The 26,632-nt window shown below is 34.1% G+C and overlaps 1 protein-coding gene across 1 annotated transcript in view; it reads right to left on the bottom strand.

The window, feature by feature from the left end:
• Positions 1-26,632, bottom strand: part of ERBB4 (erb-b2 receptor tyrosine kinase 4) — a 448,902-nt gene that overhangs the window by 361,350 nt on the left and 60,920 nt on the right. Inside the window, exon 2 of the mRNA XM_049615240.1 lies at positions 18,803-18,937. Coding sequence (XP_049471197.1) covers positions 18,803-18,937 — 135 coding nt within the window. The remainder of the gene's footprint in view (positions 1-18,802; positions 18,938-26,632) is intronic.

Genomic DNA, 26,632 nt, shown 5'->3' with positions numbered 1-26,632 from the left:
ACAGCACGAAGTCTGCTTTAGATTCTCTGTCTCTCTCTCTGCCCCTCTCCCACTTACACACTCTCTATCTCTCAAAAATAAAGAAACGTTAAAAACACTTCTAAAAATTAAAAAAAAAAGCACTTGGTAAACGAAATGAAGAGCCAAAAGTAACAATATAAAATTTGACAGGATCAATGTAAATTTCTGCATTTGTGGTTCTAAATGAGTATTTCATGCAAATATCAACAGCTATGCACACATACAGGATCTAACAGGATCAATGTAAATTTCTGCATTTGTGGTTCTAAATGAGTATTTCATGCAAATATCAACAGCTATGCACACATACAGGATCTATCCGTCATGAGACAGGTTAGAATTTCAGTTCTCACTCTGGTTTTAGAACTGTTTCATTCCTCAGGTAGATAAGTTAACTTTTCTGACTCTTTTTTTTTTAATTTTTTATTTAAGTGTTTATCTTGTACATGGAGGTTCACACTGTGCTGCATACTCAAATTTAGACATTGTTACCGATATCATCAATCTCACCATTTATTGAGCACTTTCTACATTCTAGCTTGTAGACAAAGCGCTTTACACTTAGTATCTCATTGAATTTGCACAACAGTATAGTGTAAGTACTATTATTTGTCTCATTTTATAGGTAAGAAAACAGAAGTGTAAGTGGAACCAGAAACTTGTCTCTCTATATCATGCCGGGCTTATTTTACAAGCATATTTGCTTGTCAGAAATTTTTGTTTTTGTACATTTTTAAAAATTTAATTCATATTTACTTTGATTCTATTACTTGCTTATTAAGGTTCATCAGTAAATGGGGCTAAAATAAATGTCGTTAAATATAAACACATTTTAGTAATTAGCATTTATAATTGTGATAAGAAATTATAGCCTGTGGTTTAGGGAAGATAAAATACTTGAAAGTATTGTGTGCATAACCAAATTACAATATTGCTGTTCACTGCTTTAAGTGTTCACATAAGTGCTGGTAAAAAGCAGACAACATAAACTTTGAAATCGCTTTTTATCTGCATTCAGTCTCCATTATTTATAATTGGTAGGATCTTGAGTAAGGAACTTTACCTACGAGCTGACTTTCTTTATTAATAAAATATAGATGATGATACTTCCTGTATATGCTAGGGCTGATTAAGAGGAATAACATATGTAAAACACCTGGCATGTAATATACATCAATCGATGCTAGTTCCTTTTTCCCTCCCTCAAAATATTGTATTTAAAAACATTAAAGAACAACAAAGAGAGACAAAGAACTGTAGACAGTCAGCAGAAGTGATATGGCAGACAAATCAAGTAATCTGGAGACAGAAGTGTTTATGCAGACAGAGTTGAAATGATCAGTAAGGCATCATAGTCAAGTAATAGGAAAGGAGGAGGCTGTAATGTTTTAGAAACTTTGACAGGCTTGGCAGAAAGGGACAAGTGGGTTTCAGAGGTCTCTGCATGCTTTGGCAAAGCTTGAGAAGCCGCAGTCTCAGCAGGAATGCTGCTAATAATCTAAGTACAGTGAACGCTCATTCTGCTACTGGGATATCAGATTCTTGTACCTTTCAGCCTAGTGTACATGGAAGGAGGAAAAGAGGGCAGATAATATTTCAAGGTATGTGACAGAAAAGAAGAGAGGAACCCATGGTGAAACGGTATTTGAATTGCTGGAGAGGATTAGATGTCATCAATGCTGGGATCCCTGCCCATTCCATGACCCTCATCTGTGAGACTGCTAGTCAGAGGTGCTAAGGGATCCCTGAGGAACTGTAACCACCGTGTTTTCAGTATGTGAGTGGTGTCACATTTAAGAGGCATGGGTCAGCAGCTGAAATTCAGCCACAAGAACTTTACTTGTCTCAGAGGACATTAAATGGGATCCAAAGCACTGCCCGTGGCAACAGTTCCAAACCTTTTCTTAATTCTCACTTTTCTCACACTACTTTCAGCCTCTGATTCACCACAGGCTAACCCCTGCCCAAGGATGCTCAATAGCTCTCTCTCCTGCCTTTCTGCCATCACCAAGCATTCACAATCTCCTCTCTTCCATTCTATCACTTTCATGTCATTGGTTTGACTTAGCCATTCTCCCTAAATACTTTTATTTCATTCAGCTCTCTTGTTAACAATTTTTCTGTCCATCTTAACATACTAAGTGTGAATTCCAACATTCTAGGAAGACTGTGTGTGTGTGTGTGTGTGTGTGTGAGAGAGAGAGAGAGAGAGAGAGAGAGAGAGAGAAAGAGAGACTGTGTGTGTGTGTGTGTGTGTAGACTTGATGGACAGTTTGGTCCAGAGGGGTAAAGAGATCAGGCTGGCAGATATGTAATGTTTGAGCAGATATGGAAGAAAGACCATGAACATTCCCACATTTGTTGTTTTTTAATCCTGTCAGAGTAGTTGTTACTTGAAAGGCAATGTACTGGTTCTATTTCACTATGAGCATAAAAAATTCCCAATATCTATGTGTGGCATGGTCTCCATAAGCAGCCTGTTTTCATCTGGCTTCCATTTGTCAGCTCCAAGAATAGATCTATCTCCTCTACGAATTAATAAGTAATGGGTATTATCATAGGAAAACTGAAATGGATAAAATTATAACAAGCTCCTCAAGGGAAAAAAAAACATTTATTTTCCACAGTTCCTAACAGTACTAAAAACACAGTAGACTTCCCAGATCCAATAGCCCTGCATTTCCTTTACTAAGAGGCCAGTATCTTCACACTATAGTGCTAACCCAGCTTCTTCCACCTTAAGTCAGTTTTGAAAGGTCTTATAATGTCTGTGGCTTGAGACTTTATAATTATGGCTGGCACCATTAATCTTGTAGCCTCTCTTTCTTATTATATCTGAGATTGAGACTGAGTTTCTGTTACAGATTGCTAGCCTGTAGCAGTCAGTTGGGGAGATGAGACATCACTGAGACAGATAACAAAGAAAAATGGGTAACAAGTTGGGGAAGATTAGGTAGCTCCATGGCACTGTATTAAACAAACTCTTTTGAGGTATCAGCCAGAAGTCTCATTTTACATCCCTACTATTATTTCATCCACCAAAGGGATTTAGCTGTGTGTGTGTGTGTGTGTGTGTGTGTATCTCCCTCAAGTCCTCACACTTAAAATAAAAACAACCACATTAACAAATAGGCATACTTCTAAAATGCCACCACAAGCCTAAGGAATGAAATGTGATTTTAAAATTGATGAAGGTTATAAGAAAGTGACCCAAAAGGCATTAGAGTAAGTAATAAGCCTAAAATGTCTTGATGTAAAATGTTTTCATTAATCTGCCTTTGAAGTTCACACACAAAAGCTAAAATTCAAGAATAATGGATTTATAACATATTTTTTGAAAAAAAAAGATTCCATCAACCAGGTATTTCAATGGCATTTCTTACTGATGTACTACTAGACTGATCTGGAAATTGAGTTATTTAAAGAAAAAGAGATAAATGATTTGCAAGCCCCTGCATATATATCTGTTGTATTCTATCACAAAATGATTTAGCCTTAAATATTAGCCTCACTACCTATCAATCTGCCCCTAGTTCTCTGTTTTCTAAAAAAATATATTGTTAGTCTTGTAACCATCTGAAATATAAACCTCAAGGTAGAATCAAAGTCCTTATGAACTAGCATATTAAAGAGTTAGTCATAATGAATTTTTATTATATAGTGGGAATTGTTCTAGGTGTCAAAATCCTTATGAACTAGCATATTAAAGAGTTAGACATAATGCATTTTTATTATATAGTGGGAATTGTTCTAGGTGATTTATTTCCCACGAAAACCTTAGGAGGAAAATGCTACTACAGATGAGGAAGCTGAGGACAGAGAAATTTAATAACTTGTTCAAGGTCACACAGAATGGGACAGGCCTGAAATAGTCCAGAGATCTGAGCCAGAATCCATGTTCTTCACCATCTGTTACTTTAACAGATATAAGAAAAGAACAGTCATGTGGGACAGAGAAGGACCGAACACACAAAATGAATTAAAATACTCATAGGCAGACAAACTTTATGTCAGAACAAAGCCCTGTTTCTTACAGAATTAGTATAAATACTGATAAGTTCAGTGGATTTTAGGAGGTAAAGAAAATGTTAGGCAATAATGTTAAATGAGATCATTAACACAGATACTTATTCAAAGTCACCTAGGGAATGACATACATGGAGTTTAAAAAAAAAAGACTCAGGGTCACTTGCCAAAATCATTAATGCATGTGGGCAATGAGTAGTAGTTAGCAAATGACCTAAATGGGCAGGGTGGAGGGTATTATAGACAGATGCCAAGAACATTAAGAATGGGTGTCCTTAACCACACAGCTCCCCATGCCCACAAAATTATAGATGTATTTGCTTATAAATGATGATGCGAAGCTAAGAGAAGGCTGATCACAGTTCCCAGTTTTAGGCTATTAATACAGAATAAGAAGTGTCTTCATAGTGTTTAATTATAAACACTAAAACTGATAACAACAAATATTTATGGAACACTTATGTGCTAGGCTGTTTTTAACATTTTCATGTATTATCCCAATTCACTGTAAGAAAAATGAAGGATAAAGGGGCTAAATTAGACAGAAGAAACTCTGAAGTCAAGATTAGAACTTATGTAGAATCCATATCCCGAACTCAACCACTAGGCTACCCTTTGAAGCAAAGAAACAGAAGGGTAACTGTGCAAAGACAATAAAGATGCAGGGGCTTTGCCCTGCAGTGGGGTCAGGCAAAAGGTTTTGGTAGGGAGGAAGACAAGAGGGGAAAGGAAGAACAATGAAATCTATGGTTTCTCTCTCTCTGATTGCCCATTTACATATTTTAAAGTAACATATATTTGTACTTATTGTAAGTTAATTCAGTAATAATGTAAATTAATCCTGAAATAATGTTTTGGGTCACCCCCTCCCCCATAAAATGTTTGTGTTTACTGTATGGATTAATAGAAATGATTGACTATTTCATGAGAATGTTACAAAACTGCATGACCTTAATTTATCTTTTTCTACTGAATCAAACCAAGCAGAGCTCTGTCAATTCTACACCTCTAAGGACCCTTAGATATTTGTTTATTCTGCTAGAAATGCACAACAAATCTTTGCAATAAAATATTTGATATTTAAAATTATTCAACTTAATGAAATTTAGAAATGAAGTGATGGGTATCCAACACTCCGTCATTTGTAAAATCTTTTAGTTTTATCATTGACTTATTTTCTAGTAAAGCAAGTTTCTTTATCCTGAAAAATTCCCTTTGGCATGTGGTAACTAGTAATAGTTAACTACTGACAAAGTAAATAGTAACTTGGCAAACAGGTAACTAGTTTAATGATGTATTCTCCTTCTTGAGTACAGTTTAAAATGATTCTATAGAAAAAGATTTTGAAAAAAAACTACTAGATCAAAATTTTTATTTAATAAAGTATAAGGAGGGAGGAGAACTAAAGTGTGTGGGACATCTAATTTTGAGATGACTTTAACTTTGTGCATTTTTTAATCAAGCTTTAAAACATTTATTTCTATTATGCTTAAAAAGAACTTTAAGAGAAATATTACTGCATAATTTCCTTTCCATCTTTTTTCTTCCTTGTGTAGAAAGAGCACCCAGAATTGCCAAAAGAATCACCTCCAAATAGAACATAATGTGTTCTTGCCAGGCAGCAAAGAGTTAAATAAAGGTTGCATACGGCTACTTGCAATAATCTAGACTTGAAAGATTGAAAAGTGGATTAGCAGCTTGACCTCCTTATTCATCTTTCCCCAGCTACCTGTGGAGATACCAATTCCCCTGCTCTGGCTCTCCAGTGTAACCATCTTTGCTCCGAACTTTGAAATAAAAATGGCTTAGCAGGAGGACACCAATAAGAGAGGGAGGACATATGTAAAACTTCTTTGGAAATGTTACTGACTCGGAAACTGGAATAGGCGATTTTCAGTTCCTTGTAAACGTCTTCCTTTCACTTCCTAGCTTCTCTAAGTGATGACAAATTATAGAAGGAAAAGAAAAATAGTAAGCTCTTTAAATTTTACTTAATTGTGTAACTAAGTTCCACAAAACCACTTCCATTAGTAAATGGGAATAAATATGTGAATGGTAATCAAACCTATGAATGAGCATTGCAAAACAAGCCACAGACACATGCATAATCACTCTTAACCCATTTTAAAGTAAACAAACAAGAGAAAAATAGAAGAGGGTGATATTGAATGTATTCAGCATAATTTTCATTCAATTTTACATAGCTGCTTTAAACACCAAATATAAAATCAGGGTTTTATGTTCACAAAGTCAGCTATGGAATGATTTCACTCATATGTAGAATTTAAGAAACAAAGCAAATGAGTAAAGGGGAAAAAAGAGAGAGAGGCAAACCGAGAAACAGACTTTATAGAGAACAAACTGGTGGATACCAGACGGGACACGGGTGGGGCGGTGGGCTAGACAGGTGGTGGGGATTAAGGAGGGTACTTGTTGTGATGAGCACTTGGTAATGTATGGAAATGCTAAATTATTATAGTATACACCTGAAACTAATAGAACACTGTATGTTAACTAATTGGAATTAAAATTAAAAAAAATCAACTATGGAATGTTTTACAAATCTCTTTTACATTAATCAGATACTTGTTATTTGAATCAATGAGTCTCTTCCTTTGTGAAAATTTAAGTCAGTTTTACCAATCTATCATTTCAACACCTACAGCTAATTCTGCCAGGTTTAGAATTATTTGCACAGCCTCATACAGCAGGATGACTTAAAACTCTGGGTGTACCTGGGTGACTCAGTCATTTGAGGCTCCAACTCTTGATTTTGGCTCAAGTCATGATCACAAGGTCATAGGACTGAGCCCCACATTGAGCCCCCTGTTGGGATCTGTGCTAAGCATGCAATCTCTTAAGATTCTCTCTCTCTCTCTCTCTCTCTCTCTCTCTCTATCTCAACATATCTCAAAATTTACCATCTTAACCATTTTTTTTAAAGTTTATTTATTTTAAGAAATAGAGAGAGGGAGGGGCAGAGAGAGAGAGAAAGAGAGGGAATCCTAAGTACAGAGCCAGACAAAGGCTCAATCCCACAAGCTATGACATCATGACCTGAGCTGAAATCAAGAGCTGGACACTCAACCAACTGAGCCACCCAGCACCCCTCACGTTAACCACTTTAGTTGTACAGCTCAGTAGTAGTTAATGTATTCACATTGTTTTTGCAACAGTCAACACCATCTATTCCAATAACTCTTTTCGTCTTCTAAAACTAAAATAATTTACTTATTAACAAAATCTCCCCATTCTCCCCTCCCTCTCTAGCCCCTTAAAATCACCACTGTTTTCTATCTTTATGATTTTGACTATTCTAAGTATCACATATAAGTGAAATCATACAGCATTTGTCTCTTTATGACTGGATTATTTTACTTAGTATACTGCCCTCAAAGTTCATCCATGTTGAACATTCTTGGCATAATGCCAGAATTTTTCTTCCTTTTTAAGGCATAATAATATTCCACTGCATGTATATATCACATTTTGCATATCCATTCATCCATCCATAAACATTTTGAAAACATTTGTTTTGATTAGATTATGTGGACTAGATTTCTTTGATTGCCATCCAATTTAAACAGTGTGTGTAGCTCTTATTACTTTTTTTTCAAAGTGTGTAACTGAAAGATGCCTTCCAGTTACAAGAATCTCCAATTCCCAAAACTCACCATTTCAAAAAAATGTTAGGAGTTACACTTTCAAAGAAAATCTGATAATTATGATTCCTTGGCCTTTCTCCATTCTGTCTGAACAGTGTGAAAACTTTCTTCATAATACCAGCAATTTTTATTTAAGTAATGGTATATATTTTCAATTAAAATTCATATAGTGAAAAGTCTTATTAAAATTTGTTCTAAAATAAGCTTCAGAGAAACAACAAAATATAAAGGCTGTCCCTAACTGGACAATTTGAACCCCATGACCTTCTATTTACGAAATTTTAATCTCTTCAACATTCAGTAGAAGACATCGAGTTCTTATTACTAAAAATTTAAGACACCAAGGCTCTGATTGTTCCTAAATATGACTCTTAATACCTACCTTACAGAATTTCTTCAAGAATTAGAAATAAGATTCTGTAAGTGCCTATGATCCATAAGGCCTAGAAGGTCACAGGTGCTTAGAGCATTGTGATTGCTATTGTTGCAATTAGTGACAAAAATCTCACATGACAGAGAGCTACATATTCTCTAAGAGGGGACCATACATTTGTCAGTTGGCTCATTTGCAGCAAACTCATCATATGTTCTCTGGCAATTTTGAATCTGCATGTGGTCTGAAATACAGACTTTTCTAATTATTTTATTAGCATAGACATCCTCTACCAAGCCAGTGCTACCTATACTTGTACCAAGATTCAACTGGAGAATTTTGACGATGGGTAGATTCCCATCCCTGAACCAGACTTACTGAAGGAGAATCTCTGGGAGTAGATTCTGATGCATATCCAACTTTGGAAACTCTTAATCTACTTATTTCTGGACATAGAGAACGTTGTTCTTTTCTAATGCCACACAATACTTCTACTGTCACTTTACATAATAATTTTTCTTCCAACAGGCTATGGTCATAAAGATTTATTTGAAGGTAGAAAACTAAACCTTCTTAAGAGTTAGAGCAGTATGTCTGTGGGGTACAGAGAGTTTGATCTTTGAGGTGGAAACAGTTCACTCGGAGAGGGACCATTTGATTAAGTCTTTTAGTCAAATAAAGGTAACATCTATCCGACATTCTTGAGGAAATCTTTAGTGCAAGAAGTTAACATGAATGCAGAACCTAAGGGATACTATATAATAATGTAAATGACAAATGTTAGCAGAATATGACCCTGAAGAGTCAGATATTTTCCCTGTATACATTCTGTGTTAAATTGCCCTGTTCTTAAATAGTTTGTTCTTTATTGAGTTGTGTGTGTATATGTGTGTTTTATTCAGCATTTACCCGGAGGAGACAAGGGGCAAAACCAGTTCATACCATGCATGATGTGTAAGCTTAATTTTCTCTTTGCATTGTCATAGAGAGAAATGATCCGCACTGGACTGGGCAGAGCCCAGCCTTTACCTCTACAGGATTCTGATGTTCACATATGGCAGCAGTGTATACAACAGACTGTCAGATTTTCTAGAATTTTCAGACCTTGTTGTTGAATATAGCCATTACTAAATATTAAATTACATAAACCCACAGTTAAATTTTATTGAAACAAAGGTAATAAATATAAACTTAAAATTCACTATTTCCTGATTAGTTATTTACATGATTACACAATTACATGATTAATTATTTACATGATTGAGTTTATTTACATCTGTTGAATCTATGTGGTGGAAACACTACATAATGGTATACTCACTGGGCATCTCTTCCAAAATCTACATCGATTGCTTAAAAGGGAGAATGTTAAGAATGTTTACACCATGGAAATTAGCAACTCCTTAAATTGGGGTGTTACTCCTCTACTTTTTGAAAAGTTGTTATTAAACATTTACTAGCACTCCACCGACATGGTATTATTTTAGACTGAAGAAGCACTGCTTTGGGAAATGCACTATTAAAACTTTTCTAAGGAAGCCACGCTATGTATATTCTCTGTTTGAAGTGAGCATTTCCTTATGTACAAACTGATGTTTCCTCTAGTTTAAAAGCAGAGAATGAAATGAGCCTCTGCCTTGAGAAGGGAAAAAAGGCTAGGGGTAAACAAAGGAGTCAATCCTTAAGGTTTGGAAATGGTGCGAAGGTCTCAGTAGTGAGGAATATCCTGACTTCATAAGCAGGAACACAAAGTCAAGTTTGGTCTTCTCTGCAACCCCCCACCAAATAACCATTATTATTATTAACAAATGCTAATAACTAGTCTCATTTATGCTTTGAGGAAATTGGGAATGCAGTGGGTCTTAAGAGCAGCTAAGGGAGAGCCGAGCACAGTTGTGTGGTTATTGGAATCATTGGTAGCAGAGGCTGGAGTTGGCAGTAAGAGGATAAGGGCAGAGAAGAGAGGCTATGGAATTTGTCCCAGATTTTAGGTGGTTTGTATGTAAAAGGAAAGTAGAAATTAATTTATAATCACAAACTTTGAGACCAATGTATATCTATGTAAGTATGTGGATGTGTGTGGATACATATACTTTATGTATATATTTATTATGTACAAACACCTATATATATATATATATATATATATACATATATACATATATACATATATATATAGGGACTGAGCTGAGCTAAGAAAGGTATATTATGGGAAAAATCTTCTGTTCTGCCTCTTGGGGTTGAGGTACTGACTTCTTTAATTGTATATATAACACCTAATTAAAATTTTGATTTTAGAGGAAGCTATTCCATATAATGAAAATAAAGATCTGTCATGAAAAATCTATTCAAAAAGTAAAGCAATGCACTTTTACCCTAAGAAGCTAAGGAACACAACAAAAAACAAAAAAACAACCAAACAAATAAAAACCAAGCTAGCAGGTATGCTGTGCTTCCATCTTATAATGAATTTTCTTACATAAAATTTATCCTGGAGTGAGTTTCAGTCAACCTGGAAATTGTCTTTCTATAAATGTATCAATAAAGGCCTTCTCTGATATGGGTCCTTGACAAGTCCTAACTCTTTCATTTACAGTATTGAAAAACTTTTTCATTTACAGTATTAAAAGAGCAAGCTACCACTTGCTTTTATATTTTAAATACATTCCTAAATTATTTCGTTCTTATTGCCAATATTTTGTTTAGAATAATTGATTTAAATTCGTAAAGTATCTTTAAGTCTTTTGTTTTTTGTTTTATTAGATTCCTGAAGAATTTATTTTATAAATTATTTTGAAAACAAATCTTTTAGGTTTATATGAGTTCATTTATCTTTTCTGGTTTTCACATTTTTCTATTTCTATCATTAAAACTTTTTTTAAAATCATTTAAAACAGTGCACATGACTTATTTCAATAAAATGCATTTATGTAAAAGTGGATCTGTGCATATATAATACATGGAAACTGAAGCTGTACTGAATTGCACCATGGATAATTTTTCTTGCTATTTTTGTTTTCTACTCTACCACAAAATTCCAGGCTTAGAAGAATGCATCTATTTTATATAAACATTTTAAGATTGAAGGAGTAACAGAAGTTGATAAATTAAAATCAGGTTTAATTCTACTGTATCTTGATATTTAATTATTTTCTAGTTCAAGACAGTTTACGTACATGGGACACAGCACTCAGTATTAGTTAGGAGTGGGCAGTCATTAGGATGGGGGAGAGTCATTAAAAGAAAAAATATAGTTTTAAGTGTTACTAATTTTTTTTTAAGTTTTACTAATGGTTTTAAAGCAGGTAGATTGGCTTAAACAAACAGAATTATGGGGCACCTGGGTGGCTCAGTCGGTTAAGCGGCCGACTTCGGCTCAGGTCATGATCTCATGGTGCGTGAGTTTGAGCCCCGTGTTGGGCTCTGTGCTGACAGCTCAGAGCCTGGAGCCTGTTTCAAATTCTGTGTCTCCCTCTCTCTGACCCTCCCCCGTTGATGCTCTGTCTCTCTCTGTCTCAAAAATAAATAAACATTAAAAAAATTAAACAAAAAAACAAAAAAACAAATGGAATTATGTTAATAAATATAATGCTTTTATGAATTTGCCAATTCCCCCACATTTGTACCTCTGTCATAGGTGATGCAGGTATCCCACACTTTCCAAAAGTTCACAATAGGCCACTTCACTTTTGTGAAGACCTACATTAGTACTTGTTTGTTATCCGAAAGAAATGGAAGAGGATTTTCACTTTCACAAAAAAAGGCATTGCTGCACTAACACTGGTCTTTTGGAAAAGCGAGCAACATAATATAACCTTTTGGACAGTGGGGGACACTCTTTACTTTAGGCCATTTTGGTTTGAAAAGTTTCATAGGAGCTTTCTACTTCTGCACAGTGGGGGACACCTGTATTTGGTTTTGGAAAGCAATTTGAGAATGAGTGGTACATCTGGTGTAAGCTAAAGAAAAGATTGTAGGATCTGGAACATCCGAGGTTTCTTCTTTTTGGTGCCTCAGTGAGCTCAGGCTATAAAATACTGTATTCTGCTTAGACACATGAGAAACAGAAACAAAATAAAATGTTAACTAATATATAATAAAAATGTAACTCACATGTTATAAAATTATTTCTGTCCACATATGGTTAATTCATATGGAAACACAAATCATAACTGGAAGTCGCTTTCTTCCTTTATCATAAGAAATAGCTCAGATTTTAACACACAGCAAATTATTTATTCCTCATAATAGTCCTATGAAGTTGATATATTAGTTTCTGGCCAAAAACCTATGCGTGATCTTTCAAGCCTGACCACAGGCTTACCCTGGCAGGTCTCACAACAGAAAGCTGCCCTATCCACACCAGAGTTGGTACACAGCTAATGCACTGTGGTCTCTGAATTCAGGGCAAACTCAGGGTTTCCTAACGAGCCATGCTCTTAAGCATAGCTACATTTCTAGATCAGTTGCCTCCATTGGATGCCTCCATTTATCCAATGTCTTTGACAGAGGCTCTCCTCAGGTGCCTTTGCTGGAAAGTCCTTACACGGGCCGGAGGGAACATTTAAGATGCTTTTTCTTTACTCTGATTCACTACTCAGAACTTTTCCACTCAGCTTTTTTTCTGCTGCCTCAAACCTATCCTCTGGCTTCTAGATCCATAAAACTTTAGGAGCTTTTGTTTGGGGCTCCCTCAGCAGTGAGACAATTCCCCTTGTCTGTGCTGACCAGTCTGATCCACCTGACCCTGACCTGGAGCTGTTCCATGGGGAAAAATGGACAGTGGAAGACCTGGTGCTTTCTCCAGTTTAGCCACTTGCTTATGCTACTGCAATAGGGGACTGAAAGGTTGACTGTTACCTTCTTATTGGTTCTTTGTCTTAATCAACCACCCTGAAACCTACCAGCTCAGCTCAGCTCTTGACACTCGTACTTAATAGATGCAAAAATGGAGGTACTGAGAGCACAAGTGACTTGCCCGAGGTCACTTGGGCAGTGCAAGGTTCCCAACAAGTCCATTTGGAGCCATTCTCTTAACCACACAATTTTCTTCCAGACAAATATTATTGTCTATTTTTCCATATTCATGTTCTGATATACTCTCATTTGCTTAATTTTTCTAGGGCAACTAATTTCCATCATTTCGACATTCTGTGGTGATGGGAGTTATTAGAAGTACTCCAAGTAAGTGAAACGTCATTTACTATTAGTTAGTTAGTTTGTTTGTTTGTTTAGCTCTGAAGGTAGTTTATTTAATAAGCCCTGTTGACAAACCTATCCAAGACTGTTAGAATGTTAGGTACGTCTTGCTAGGGATTCCTATAATAAAAAAGATACTCTCTCCCTTACCTTGCTGAAATTTATGTCAACATACCTCAAGTATTTTTGGAAAATACAATTTGGTTGTAATTACTCCTAAATCTCATATTTTTAAAGGATTGGTATCATTTAAAAATTTCTTTTCTAGACACTCAAACCTTTCCTTCATTATTCCAATTATAGTGCAAAGGTTATGTTGCTAAAGGTTATGTTGAAAAAAAGCCAGGTTTCTCTTGAAAAGATTTTGCTTTTTTACATTAAGAATTGGTACTATACAAAAAGACCAAAGCTTTATTGAAAAATAATTTACAAAATATCACTGAAGAATCAAATATTCTTAAATTCTTGGTCAAAATTGTGTGATTTGTGGATTTACCAGCCCTACACAAATTAGGTTCTTTACACCAAAGGAAAAGTACACATATATATGTCTTATATACATATATATATGTATATATATATATATATATATATATGACACATATATGTCTTATAAATATAATAAAATATACATATAACATAAATATAATATAAATAGTATAACATATATAGTTATAAATTCTATTTATTTATTTATTTATTTATATTTTGAGAGAGAGAGAGAGAGAGCACAAGCAGGGGAGAAGCACAGAAAGAGAGAGAGAGATAATCTCAGCCAGGCTCTGCATTCTTAGCACAGAGCCTAATACAGGCTTGATCTCACAAATGGTGAGATCATGATGTGAGCCAAAATCAAGAGTTGGACTTTTAACCAACTGAACCATCAGGCACCCCTACAATTATATAGTTTTAAATTAAATTAAGCACACAGATGTAGGTTGCCATTTTTACCTGAAAAAGACTTAAAATGAATAAGCTACGTATCTATGGATTATAACTTTTACTTCACATCCATTCTTGTACATATGATGAACAGAAGAAATTATTACTTAGATTCATCTGATTTTCTGATTATGAATTGATTGTTTCATTTAGTTATCCATTTATTCAGTATAAAACTTTTATCCATCCATTATGTGCTAAAACAGAGGACAAAATGATGACCTGAGCCTTGTCCTATAGGACTTTCATTTTAGAGTGAGACAGAATGGAAGGATTTAGCCCTGCTCTTTATGCAGTTATGTGGGAAAAGTTACCTAATCCAGCCTGTAGAAGAGAACACTTCTTAGAAGGGGTAACAATTGATAAGTGTGATGCGTATAAGCAAAATTTAGTCTGGCAGACAGAAAAGCAAAGGCAGTACAGACAAAGAAATTATAAGAACTCATTCCATTGAGGGGAGAAATAAGCAGGAATCTGCTAAAATCTCCAAGCCTCTGGTTTTATTAAGAACTGACCCCACATTAGTCAGTTGCAGTGACAGGGTTTTTAGACAGGGTCATAGTTAGATATCCATTAAACAGTGCTCTTGGTAGCACTTTCTCAGGTGGATTTGTCAAAATTGGAGGCAAGGAGAATAGGTAAAGACAGGTGGCCTCTTAACGAGGAGGCCTGGGGCCCCTAAAGGGCTTATGCATGGAATTTAGGAGGTCCATGAACATGAATGAGGAATTGTCACATTATTATTCACATTAATCTCTTATTAAATATATGATTTTCATCAATTATAAATATAAGGTCCTGATAATATGGGCAGTGCCAACCACACTGCGACCAATAGAAACTAAAGATGCATTCATACTCTATTCTGGTACTTAGCAGTATCATAAAAGCTCCCTCTCTTTCTTTCTTTCTTTCTTTCTTTCTTTCTTTCTTTCTTCTTGCTTGCTTTTTCTTTCTTTACCTCTTTCTCTATTTTTAATTATAGTAAAAACAGACAACATAACATCTACTCTCATAACCATTTTTAAGTGTGCAACTCAGTAGTGTTAAGTATATTTACATTGTTGTGCAATAGATCTACAAAACTTTTTCATCTTACAACACTGAAACTCTATACTCATTAAACAGAAATTCCCCATTTCCCAATTCTCCCAGCTCCTGGTAACCACCATTCTTCTTTCAGTTTGTATGAATTTGACTACTTTAGATACCTCATATAAGTGGACATACAGTCTTTTTGTGACTGGCTTATTTTGCATAGCCAAATGTCATCAAGGTTCACCCATGTTGTAACATGTCATAATTTTCTTACTTTTTTAAGGCTGAATAATGTTCCAATGTGTGTGTGTACACACACACACACACACACACACACACACACACACGCCGCATTTTGTTCATGCATTCTTTCATTAGTGAACATTGGGGTGCTACTATAAATATGCATGTGCAAATATTGCTCTGAGACTGCTTTCAATTCTTTACATATATACCAAGAAGTTGAGTTGCTGGATAATATAGTAGTTCTATTTTTCATTTTTGAGGAACTACCATACTATTTTCCATTGCTATTTTACAACTTTAAAATCCCACCAACAGTGTACAGAGGTTTCAGATTCTTCAAACATCTTCACCAAGACTTGTCACTTTCTACTATTTTGATAATAGTCATTCTAATGGGTATAATGTGATATCTCATGGTTATGATTTAGATTTCAAATCAATGTGATATTGAACATCTTTCCATATTGTTGTTGGCCATTTGTATATCATCTTTGGAGAAATGCTATTTCAACTGCATGCCCATTTCTGAACCAGGTTGTTTTTGTTACTGAGTTGTAAAAGTTCTTTATATATTCTGGATATTAACCCCTTATCAAATATATAACTTGTAAATTTTTCTCCCATTCTGTAAGTTGCCTTTGACTTTGTTGATTGCATCCTTTGATGCGCAGAAGTTTTTAAGTTTTATGTAGCCCCGTTTTTTTCTATTTTGCTTTTGTTGTCTTTGCTTTTGGTGGCAGCTGTAAGAATCATTGTCAAATTCAATGCCATGAAGCTTTTCCTCTATGTTTTCTTCTAGGATTTTTATGGTTTATGGTCTTATGTTTAGGTCTTTAATTCATTTTGAGTTAATTTCTTATATATAGTGTCAGGTAAAAGTCTTACTTCAATACTGTACATGGGAATATCCAATTTTTCCAACACCACTTGTTAAAGTGACTGTCCTTTTTAAAGTAATATTTAGGCCTATCACTGCTTCACAACTACATTGCCTGTTAATCCTGCTGTTAGAATTTTTTTTATTTAATGTACTAATGAAGAAGCATATTACCATATCACATATTTATTTTTAAGTATGTTGATAAATGTGTTTCAGTATAATTCATTTCCCTTGTATGTAATACTTTAAAATGTATTTTATAAACATATTGGTTTTATGCATTTATGATATATAATGTTTATTCTTTGCCTATTTATTAGTTTAAACATATTGTAAGAAGGGAGCTATTGATTTCACCAGACTACACAGGGTTTGTAGCCTCAAAACTTATTAAGAATTCATATTGTTTCAGTAACTCAGACAATGGATGAAGTCTGAACTAGAGCAATGGCAATAAGAAACACGTAAAATCAAGAAATAGACAAATTCAGTATGATTTAATGATTAAATCAATGCCATGACCAATGAGCAGGCGAAGTCCATGATGACCACCAGATTTTTAACTTGGGTGGTATGTAGTTCTGGGAGTCATCAGTGCAGAAGTTTGCATTTAAAACCATGAGAGTATCTGTCATCACCCATAGGGAGAAGGTAGAGGAAAAAATAGGCTACGTTGAAACCAATATTCAAAGATTAGCCGATTCTAATTATCAGCCATGGTGTCATGCAATATATTTAATGTATCAACAAATAAAACTAGTATGTAAAGAATAAAACTTCAACAAGCATTTGGTGGTTAATTGTAAGGGACCATTTGTTATGACTCTACTCTGCATTTGTAATTTTTGCACCTGCAATTATTTGCATGCAAGACAAATGCGGCTACAGTTGCCTAATTACAGGCACAACCATCCAAAATTGCCCACAAACAATAGCACAAAGATATGCCATCTGTGAAAGTGCAGGAACCCCCCAGACCTTTCCTGTTCTGCATCCTGTAAGGCTTCCCTGTGGCTTCTGTCTTGCCTGTGTTTCATTCTTTCCTGATCTCATACATGCAATTATAGGCTGGCCACTCTAATAAGCGAAGAGTCAGTAGGCCTTTCCTCTTCCCCAACCATTATGCTTCTTGCCCCCCTCCAAATATACAAAATGTACCATAGTATGAGCAGACTGAAAACAGAAGCCATTTCTAAAGCACATTATTTGTCTTGTTAGTATGAATAGATTCAATTTTTTATTCACACGTAATTGTACAAGGTAGGCAACTTGAACACTATAAAGATGAAATCTCATATAAATTTCTGCTCAAAAGTGACAAGAAAATTATTTTACTCTACTTTAAAAAAAGTTTTAGCCATTATTAAAAACACAGCTGTCAGTTTGGATCAAATATATTCCTATTTCCCCATTATATTATTAGGACAATCATGAAATTTAATAATTGTCCCTCGGAGCTTGATTTTCTACAAAAGTGTCATAACACAATCAGTACTATGGCAAATAATTATTGAACAGTGTGAAGATAGTTATGATTTCAGGCGGGAAATATAAAATAATAGATGAGAAATATAAAACCCAGGTTAACACTTGATAAAGATTCTGTTCTCATACAAATGTCAGTAGTAATAAATGTGGGGACCACACAGCCTGCTTTATGAAAATGAAACAGATTCTAGACAGAATAATTTTCTAAGATTTTAATGATATATTTTAAATATTACTTGCTTGTCATTTAATCATATTAAACACTCTGAATCTGATAAATCCTCTGTGATAGAAACACTGCACTTTGCGAATGGGAAATTGGATAGTTTATTAGGCTAATGACTAAAACCAGAATGTAACATATATCTCTTCTATGAAATCTGTATTTCTCCACTCTATTTAAGGTGCTTGGAATTGTTATACAGTATTACCATGAAGGTTTCAAGGGCAAATGGAGGCTTCGGAATTCTAAAATGTTCATCAGTGTTTTGTTGTTGTTGTTGTTGTTTTTTTAATTTAACATAGTGAATAGGAAGTAATATTTTTCTTCTACCACATTTTTCTCTGTGGTACATGACTCACACAGAGAGTTGAAGCCAGAGTTCGACACCAGCCTTACGTTTATGGGCAATGGGGCATGTTTAAACATTTGGACATTAGAATACTTAGACATTACAAATATGGTAAAGTATTTAGACCTAGCAAAATAAGTCATGTTAAGAGAAGAATTTATAAAAGGGAAGTTAGCACTCTGAAAAGAGAGTTAACTAGAAGCAAAAGATTGTTCCATTATATATAACTGAACATTTCAATGTATGCGATCAAAATTCAAAATATTATTAATGACATGATAAACATTAGCTGTTTGTTTTTACAAGAAGTAGAAGAACATTTTGAGACATTCAAAAGGATAATGTTACTCACATCCTGAGCTACCGTTTGTTGACACCAGAGTCAAGTTGGAAGGCCACGGATTCCGAACAATATCTTGCCAATGAATTGTGTCTGTGTAACAAAGAAATTTGTTCTGGTCTACATAGACTCCACCATTAAGGATTTCTGTATTAAAACAAACAAACATATTTCTCGTCAAACTTTTTGTTGATGAAAAGAAAGTCAATAAAAGTTATTTATTCTTAAATGATTTTCAGTGTTAAATTAGAATTATCTTGTTAATAGCCAACATATTTTTTTTAAAGATCATTACTGGGTCACATAAATTGATTGAAGAAATTGGAAAAAAAAATGGAAAATACAGAGAGAAACAACCATCCATAACACAAATACTCAGAGAAACACTTCATAGTTTGGTATAGATACTCTCAGTCTTTTTCCTTTTTTTAATCCTCTGAACTTGGAATAACATGGCATGCAATATTTCAAAACATACTAGTTTTGTCTAATATTAAGTGATGAGTATTTAATGCTAATTAAATATTATTCTACATTATTTCTAATGAGAATACAATATGCCAGAACATAAAGTAAATAATATTTATTTAACTAATCCTCTTTTTTTGGTCATTTAACTCATCTGTCTCTCTTAGGAAAAAATTCTTTCAGTCAATGTGACATTGACGAGTCAGTAGGTAAGTGATTAAAACAAAATGAAAGCTAAAATTAATGTCTCAATCATAAAAATGTTCTTTGATCCTCTCAAATGGAATCAATAGAATTGCCAATTATTCTTTAAGAAGAACACAAAGCAAGACACAATGAAAACCCCATGGTTCACTGGAACAATGACAGGACCATAGGATAAAATTCATTAAAGCCAATTTTTACTTGATTCTCTATTTATCACTGGCTTTGATCAGCTAACTTGTTTCCCCTGAACGAAAAAAAAAAAAAAAGAAAAGAAAAAGAAGTAGATATTCCCTCTGCAAATGCTAATCTTTTTTTGTGAAATACCATTCTTTTACTTGAAGAAATTGTTGGTTAGAAATACACATAACATCTTCCTACCCAATATTTACCACATCTTTCTCTCTTATCTCTTAAGAGAAATTATATTTGAGTCCATTAAACATTGCTACAAGTAACAAAAAACAGTTAACAATAGTTTATGTAGATAGGGAATGACTTTCTCACATAATAAGAAACCTATAGGAGGTAGTAGTGTCCAGAGTACCTACATCTGCTTTGGGTCCTGGTTTTTATTCATCCCGAGCCCAAAAAGGTTGCTGTATCTAAAAATGTCTGTGGGCACCTGGGTGGCTCAGTCAGTTAAGCTTCTGACTTGGACTCAGGTCATGATCTCATAGCTCTTTAGCCCAAGGCTCATGTCGGGCTGTCTGTTGTCAATGCAGAGCCTGCTTCAGATCCTCTGTCCCCAGTCTCTCTGCCCCTCCACCCCCGTTCACTCTCTTTCTCTCTCAAAAATAAATATTAAAAAAAGGTGTCTATCTGAATTCAAGGTAAGATGAAAACAGAAGAGCAAGCAAGAGACATTCTTTTGACGAGATGCTCTCTCCAAGGATTATGTCTGCTTTTTATTGGTCAGAACAATATCCCCTGACCATTCCCACTGCAAGAGGTTGAGTGGACATATTGCTACTTGAACAAAACTTCAAGAAGCAGTATTAGTGAGGAAGGAGAGGGACATAAATATTGAGAAGGCAATCACTCTATTTTCCATAATGGCTTTGAAAAAAAAAATCTTTCTTGTGCAGTATCCCAAGCAAAAATTTTAAGAGTCACGTTAAGCCAAAGAGGGTGATAAAAGAATGAAAGGAACACGTGACACCATAAGAGGGGTATTTGTAGAAGTGAGATGGGTGAGCACATCTCAATTGCCTTATTGCATTGCATGTATAAAATGCACCAAATTAATTTTGACATTGCCAGGCTTTCCACATTTAAAATCTCCTATTCTCATGATCAATCCTTTCACTGACTATTGGTTCCATTTTCTCAGGTGAGGAAAAAAAGGAAACAAAAAGAAATTAGATCATCTCTCCACTTCTAAAGCCCAGTTCATTATTTTTCATGACCTAACCATACAATCCTCATCAAAGTAGAAGGGAGATGTAAGACGTACAGAAGATTGTGAAATGGATTTCTACATTAATGTTTGGCATTAAGTTTCTATCTATAAAATGTGACGATCTCATACTAATAGCTTTCTCATGAGACATTAGGTGATGCTCTTCTGCTCTAGGAATAATTCTTCATTAGGTGACAAAGAAAGATTTTAACTGCTATCCAGGAAATGAAGGTTATTTTTCAGTTTACATTTGGAAAAGTTCTACTTTAAAAAGAAATGTGAGGAGAAAAGATAATAGCTCAAATATTGTAGAAAGAGTATATTTTTCAGGATTCACATTATAATTCAAACAGTTCATACTGAAGGAACACAATATCCATCTGTAACTTCCTATCTAAAAATATTCAAACAGAATCAGATTATATTATACTGAATAATAATCTCATCAAATCCCCTTCTTCAACAATACTAATCTGCTACCAATGTTGACATTTGTTTCTCAGAAATATTCCGCCCAAGAGCTTGGTTTTTACTTGGAAAAGTATTTAGAAAGGAAGCAATAATAATTCAAGTTTAATCTTTAATTAATCTTTAATAATAATTCAAGTTGAAATCTCAGACTAGGACTACAATCATGATCAACTTGGATAACACCCTAAATTCAAAACCAACCATCTGGTAACAATTCTGGTCAGGAAGATTTATAAATTTCTAGTATTTAATGATGTATTTATAAGGCACATATAGTCTGTTCGTGTATGTGTGTATTTTTCCTGAAAATAGTATTTTCCTTCATGCTTGGCTTAGATTGTATTCTGTTGGTGAGTGTCAAACACCACAATCAGAAAAATGTATATTTTACTGACATTTATAGCATAGTTTTAATGTATACTTTATCTTATATTTTCTTTTGATCAATTCAGTTACCTAAATATAGGATAGGAAATAATGTTAATATTGTACTTATTCATTGGTATAGTTTACATTGATTTTATAATGTTATACAATTTTTTAAACATTAATGTAATATGTTTTGTTGTGAAATATTAAATTGGATTTATTTCTGAACTAAGAAGATGCTAGGGGAATATACTGACCTGTAAGAAAGTTGTTAAGGACACAGATTATTTACTAGACAAAAGGGATCCCTAATGTTTTTGCCTTGGTTGACTACAAGCTGCATTTTTAGATTAGAAAGCGGGACAAGGATTAGAAAAATAAAGCTTGGTAAGACATTTATCCAGGAAGATACCAGAAGAATGTCTGATTATACTTTAGATTTCTTTGCCAACATACAAGAACAGCAGAGTTGTATACAAGTTCCATGAAAGGCTTATTGGACGGTACCATCTGTGTTACACCAAGAACTTCCCTTCCGTTAGAAGGGAATAAAGTAAGGAGTGCCTGGGTTGCTCAGCCAGCTAAGTGTCTGACTTCAGCTCAGGTCATGATCTCACTGGTTAGTGAATTCAAGCCCCATGTCGGGCTCTGTGCTGACAGCTTGGAACCTGCGAGTTTTTGAGTCTGGACCTGCTTCAGATTCTGTGTCTCCCTCTCTCTCTGCACCTCCCCCACTCTCTCTCTCTCTCTCTCACACACACACACACACACACACACACTCCCTCTTTCTCTCTCTCTCTCTCTCTCAAATAAATAAATAAATAAATAAACATTTAATAAATAATGCAACAAAGTGATTATTAAAATTTTAAACCATGACAAAAAAGAGGAATTCTAAGTAAGATAGAAAATGTTGTGCAAATGTATAATTTTCAAATAAAGATGCACAAAGCCTAGAAAAGTGAAAAGACATAAATAATGTTGAATAAATAAATGAGCTCAAGGTAAATCCCATTCCATTGTATTTGACTTCCATGGTAGGAAATATATCACAGAAAATTCAGAAAAAACACAAATAGATTCTTGGTCATTGCAATAATTGATAGAAAAAAAACTGGTATAATTTTTTTTTTAAATCATAGCCAGCAAGTTTACAAAACAGAACTGTGTCTTTTTAATAACTGCCACAATTGAATATCATAACATATGAAATTGATATTCTATGAAAAAGTATCATTTAATTATTTAAAAATTCATGTAAACACTTAAACAGTTTTGTGTCTCAAATATTTCCTACTAGATTAATGCATGCAAGTCAAGTAAAAAAAATTGAATCCTTTTGCAAATAGAATAAGTAAATTGTAATCCACATTACTCTCCAATATGTTGAATTTAACATATATAGTACATAATTTATATTTGAAATATTAGACTAAACTCCATGAAGGCAAGAGATATTTTTCAGTGCTGTATCTATATATATCAAACCTGAAGCAATAGCTAATCAACAAATATTTGTTAAATTGAACTTTAAAGATAAAAGTTACGTGGAATTTGCTACCAACATTGATCAATTAACTTCTGTTGTAGCTCTTAATTTTAAATTATATTCTGATCAGATCAAAGTAAAAATGGAAGTTATTTTTTTTTCCCATAAACACTACAGGTTATCTGAACTGGTTCTACATTTTCAGAGGTCATTTCTGTTTTGGTCTAAACTGTATCCCCAGTGTCGAGCAAAAAGCAGATACATGATAAATATTTGCTTCATGAAATAAGATATAATATCTTGATTATAGAAAACCATATTTGAGTAGGCCAATAAATATATAGTATCTTGAATATAGGGAAAATTAAAAATATAAATGTGAAGGTAGAGTTTTTGTAGGTTAAAAGATAAATAGCTTTTATTATATAAAATGTTTATAATTGATAATGTAAAAAATTATGCAAGTAGTATGTTTGATATTTTAAATCACAGTTAGTTACATTCATTGGTATCTCTAAACCTGTTCTGTGCATCAAATTCTATTATCATTTATCAAGTAAAAAATGATGGTTTTGAGCTATCCTGGACACACCAAATTTCCTGAAACCTGTGTAAATTATCTAGCCATATGTTACACAAAGTCTAAAAGCATGTTTTTATATTGAACTGTAAATCTACCTCATATGGTTCCTTAAATTATTTTTTAGAAAGGTGTAAAGTGCCAATATGACATTTTACAAAGGACATAAAGTACTTGCGTCTTAGCTTTCCAATCCATAAAGATTGTCCATTTGACTGACCATTACTTCCCTTGATTTCCCATTTGCATGAGTCTAATGAAGAAGGAAATGTTTGTGTTATTTCAATAAGTTTTTCACATTCTTCATTTCTTTTCAAATGCTAGTTATTATAGTGAATTTGAGGATGAGTAACCATTAAGACAATCGTTGACATTTTGCAAATATATTCTCTCAAAAGAAAATGTGATAAAATACCAAATCATGGCTTTATTCCCCTTGCCTCTTTTGGAATAGCCTAATTGTGATGTAGCATCCCTGCTGAAAATACAGATTAATATGACCTCCTTACTTAGTTTAAGAAGTCGACAAAATTGCTTTGACCTCATGCACAATTTGCAACTATTTCATAAAATAAATAAGATTGAATGTCTTTCTCTTTTTTTTTTTTACAAAATAAAGATGATAATTTTAAATGCAATTTGCCATATTCCACTATAGTCTACATGATTGGTATCAACAGTAAACATTTTACTTCTACTCACAAAGCTTCCAAAGATAATAGTATAAGAAAGTCAAATAAACAAGAAGGAAATATTTAACCTCAATCCCTGATTATACATCTAAATGCCTTATTTTGCATGGGCACAGATACAGGTCAACCTTAGAATTAAAATGATAATCAGAATAAATAAAGATTAGAGATAATGCACTTGTCTAATTACCATGGGAATGTCTGAATAATCCATATATCAGACTTATATTGCCTATCCAAACCAAAGGTCACAATCATGAAATCAAAATCCAAAGTGGCAAAAGTCCATTTTCCAAGATGAAGCTATAGGAAGAAGTCACTGGGTTTTTCAGACATAAAGCAATGTATCTTTCTCACTGTCATCACCTTACGCCACACAAGTCTGTTGGCAGATAATGATACAAAAGTAATATAGCTCACATCATCCACCTGTGATACTTAATACATCATCTCTGGAATGGACTTGGTCCAAAGATTCCCATATCTTTCTCAAACCCAGACCTTTCAGCTGGGAGCACAATGAATTGCTGCTACCCCACTGGGTCAGCCCTCAAGGTTCATTATTAATAAGCTGAGACTCTAAAGGCTAATGAGAAGCGGGTGCTTGAGGAGACAATGGCTCATTCATCATCAATCAAGCTTTGAAGTTTTTATACAGATGATTTAAGGAGAGTTGAAGTGTGCAAAATTGAAATGTCACATTTGTATTGGGAGTGGGGAGAGGGTGATAATGTAAATGAGTGATGTAACCTTCTGTATTTCAGCTCAATGATCAGAGTCAAAAGCTCATGGATGCGGATTCTGAATGAATGCTAGGAAGTAACAGTGGACAGTTTTTCGACCCAAGCAAGGCAATTTCAAAAGGAAATGATTAGATTCATTGGCTGAAAATCAGCTTAAAATAGAAAATAATAGCAAAAATATCTTGATTCCAATTGAATGGAGCTCAGTAATGCTCTCCAAAATGTTTCAGTGTATAATTTGTAGCTTTCATTATGTTTCAGCTCAAGTCCTAACTCCTCTGAGAAGTCCACTATGACTGTCTAGTTTTTGGAGGTTAACTACTTATAACACTGATTATCTGAACCACTCACTTAACAGAGCAAATACTCCCCACCTTCTTTATTCTTTTGTGTACTTGTCTGATCTCCCCTATTGTAAACCTCTAGAGGATAAGAACCGTGACATACATCTTTCTGTGGCATTAGTGCCAAAAAAGAAATAGAAATTCAAATGTTTTTGATAATTATAATGACAATCACAACATCTTGAGAACATGACTGACATTTGTAAAAAGTTGTTAGCTGCTGACTTGGTGGCATAATATAAGTGATATTTCCTCCTCATGTACTAGATAATGCTCACATTAGAAGTCACATAAAATGTTGAATAAAATTAGTGTAATTTTAATGTATTAATTCTTCCTATCAGGGAAGTAGTAATCCACTTAAACTCACTGGAGTTCTCTGGAAAATTTTAAAAATAAATTTTGTCTTGTAACTGTCTTTGAATTACGAATAAGAGATTTGCTTCTCAAATTGTTCTCTAACTTCATTACATAATTCTGTTGTATGTGCCAACATGTTTAATATTTTTCCTCTAAAAATTTCTCCCAAACTTGTACTCCCCCTGTTCCTTATTTCAGTTAAAATCAGAATAGCATGCTGTAAAAGTCAATTAGACTCCAAACTTGACACTTGTCATTAATTCATTCAACTCTATATTTAACTGGTCATGATATTCTATGTAAAATTTCTCATAATGTCTCTTGATTTATCCCATTCTTTTTACATCCACTGCTATTCCTTAATTCAGATTCTACCACCTCATACCAGATTAAACTTTTTCCTTCTAGATCACCCTCCCCACAAATTCATCTTGCATATCAGAGTCATAATACATTCTATACTACAGGTAGGTAGATACATATACTATATAAGTAAGTGGCTGGTCAGATAAGATAGATACATATGCTATAGGTAGGTGGCTGGGTAGATAGGTAGATGATAGATAAATCTATCTTCCACTTTCAGGGCTTTGAGTGCAAAGGCAATAACACTGAATCTAGATAACTGGGTAAAACTAAGTTCAAAATCTAGTTTTCTGTTTGCAAGATGTATGACCTTGAAGGCCTTTATGAAACTCAGTTCGCTCAACTCTATAATGG

The sequence above is a fragment of the Panthera uncia genome, assembly GCF_023721935.1.
Source record: "Panthera uncia isolate 11264 chromosome C1 unlocalized genomic scaffold, Puncia_PCG_1.0 HiC_scaffold_3, whole genome shotgun sequence".
Lineage (NCBI taxonomy): Eukaryota > Metazoa > Chordata > Mammalia > Carnivora > Felidae > Panthera > Panthera uncia.
This window is presented reverse-complemented; position numbering and strand designations above follow the sequence as displayed.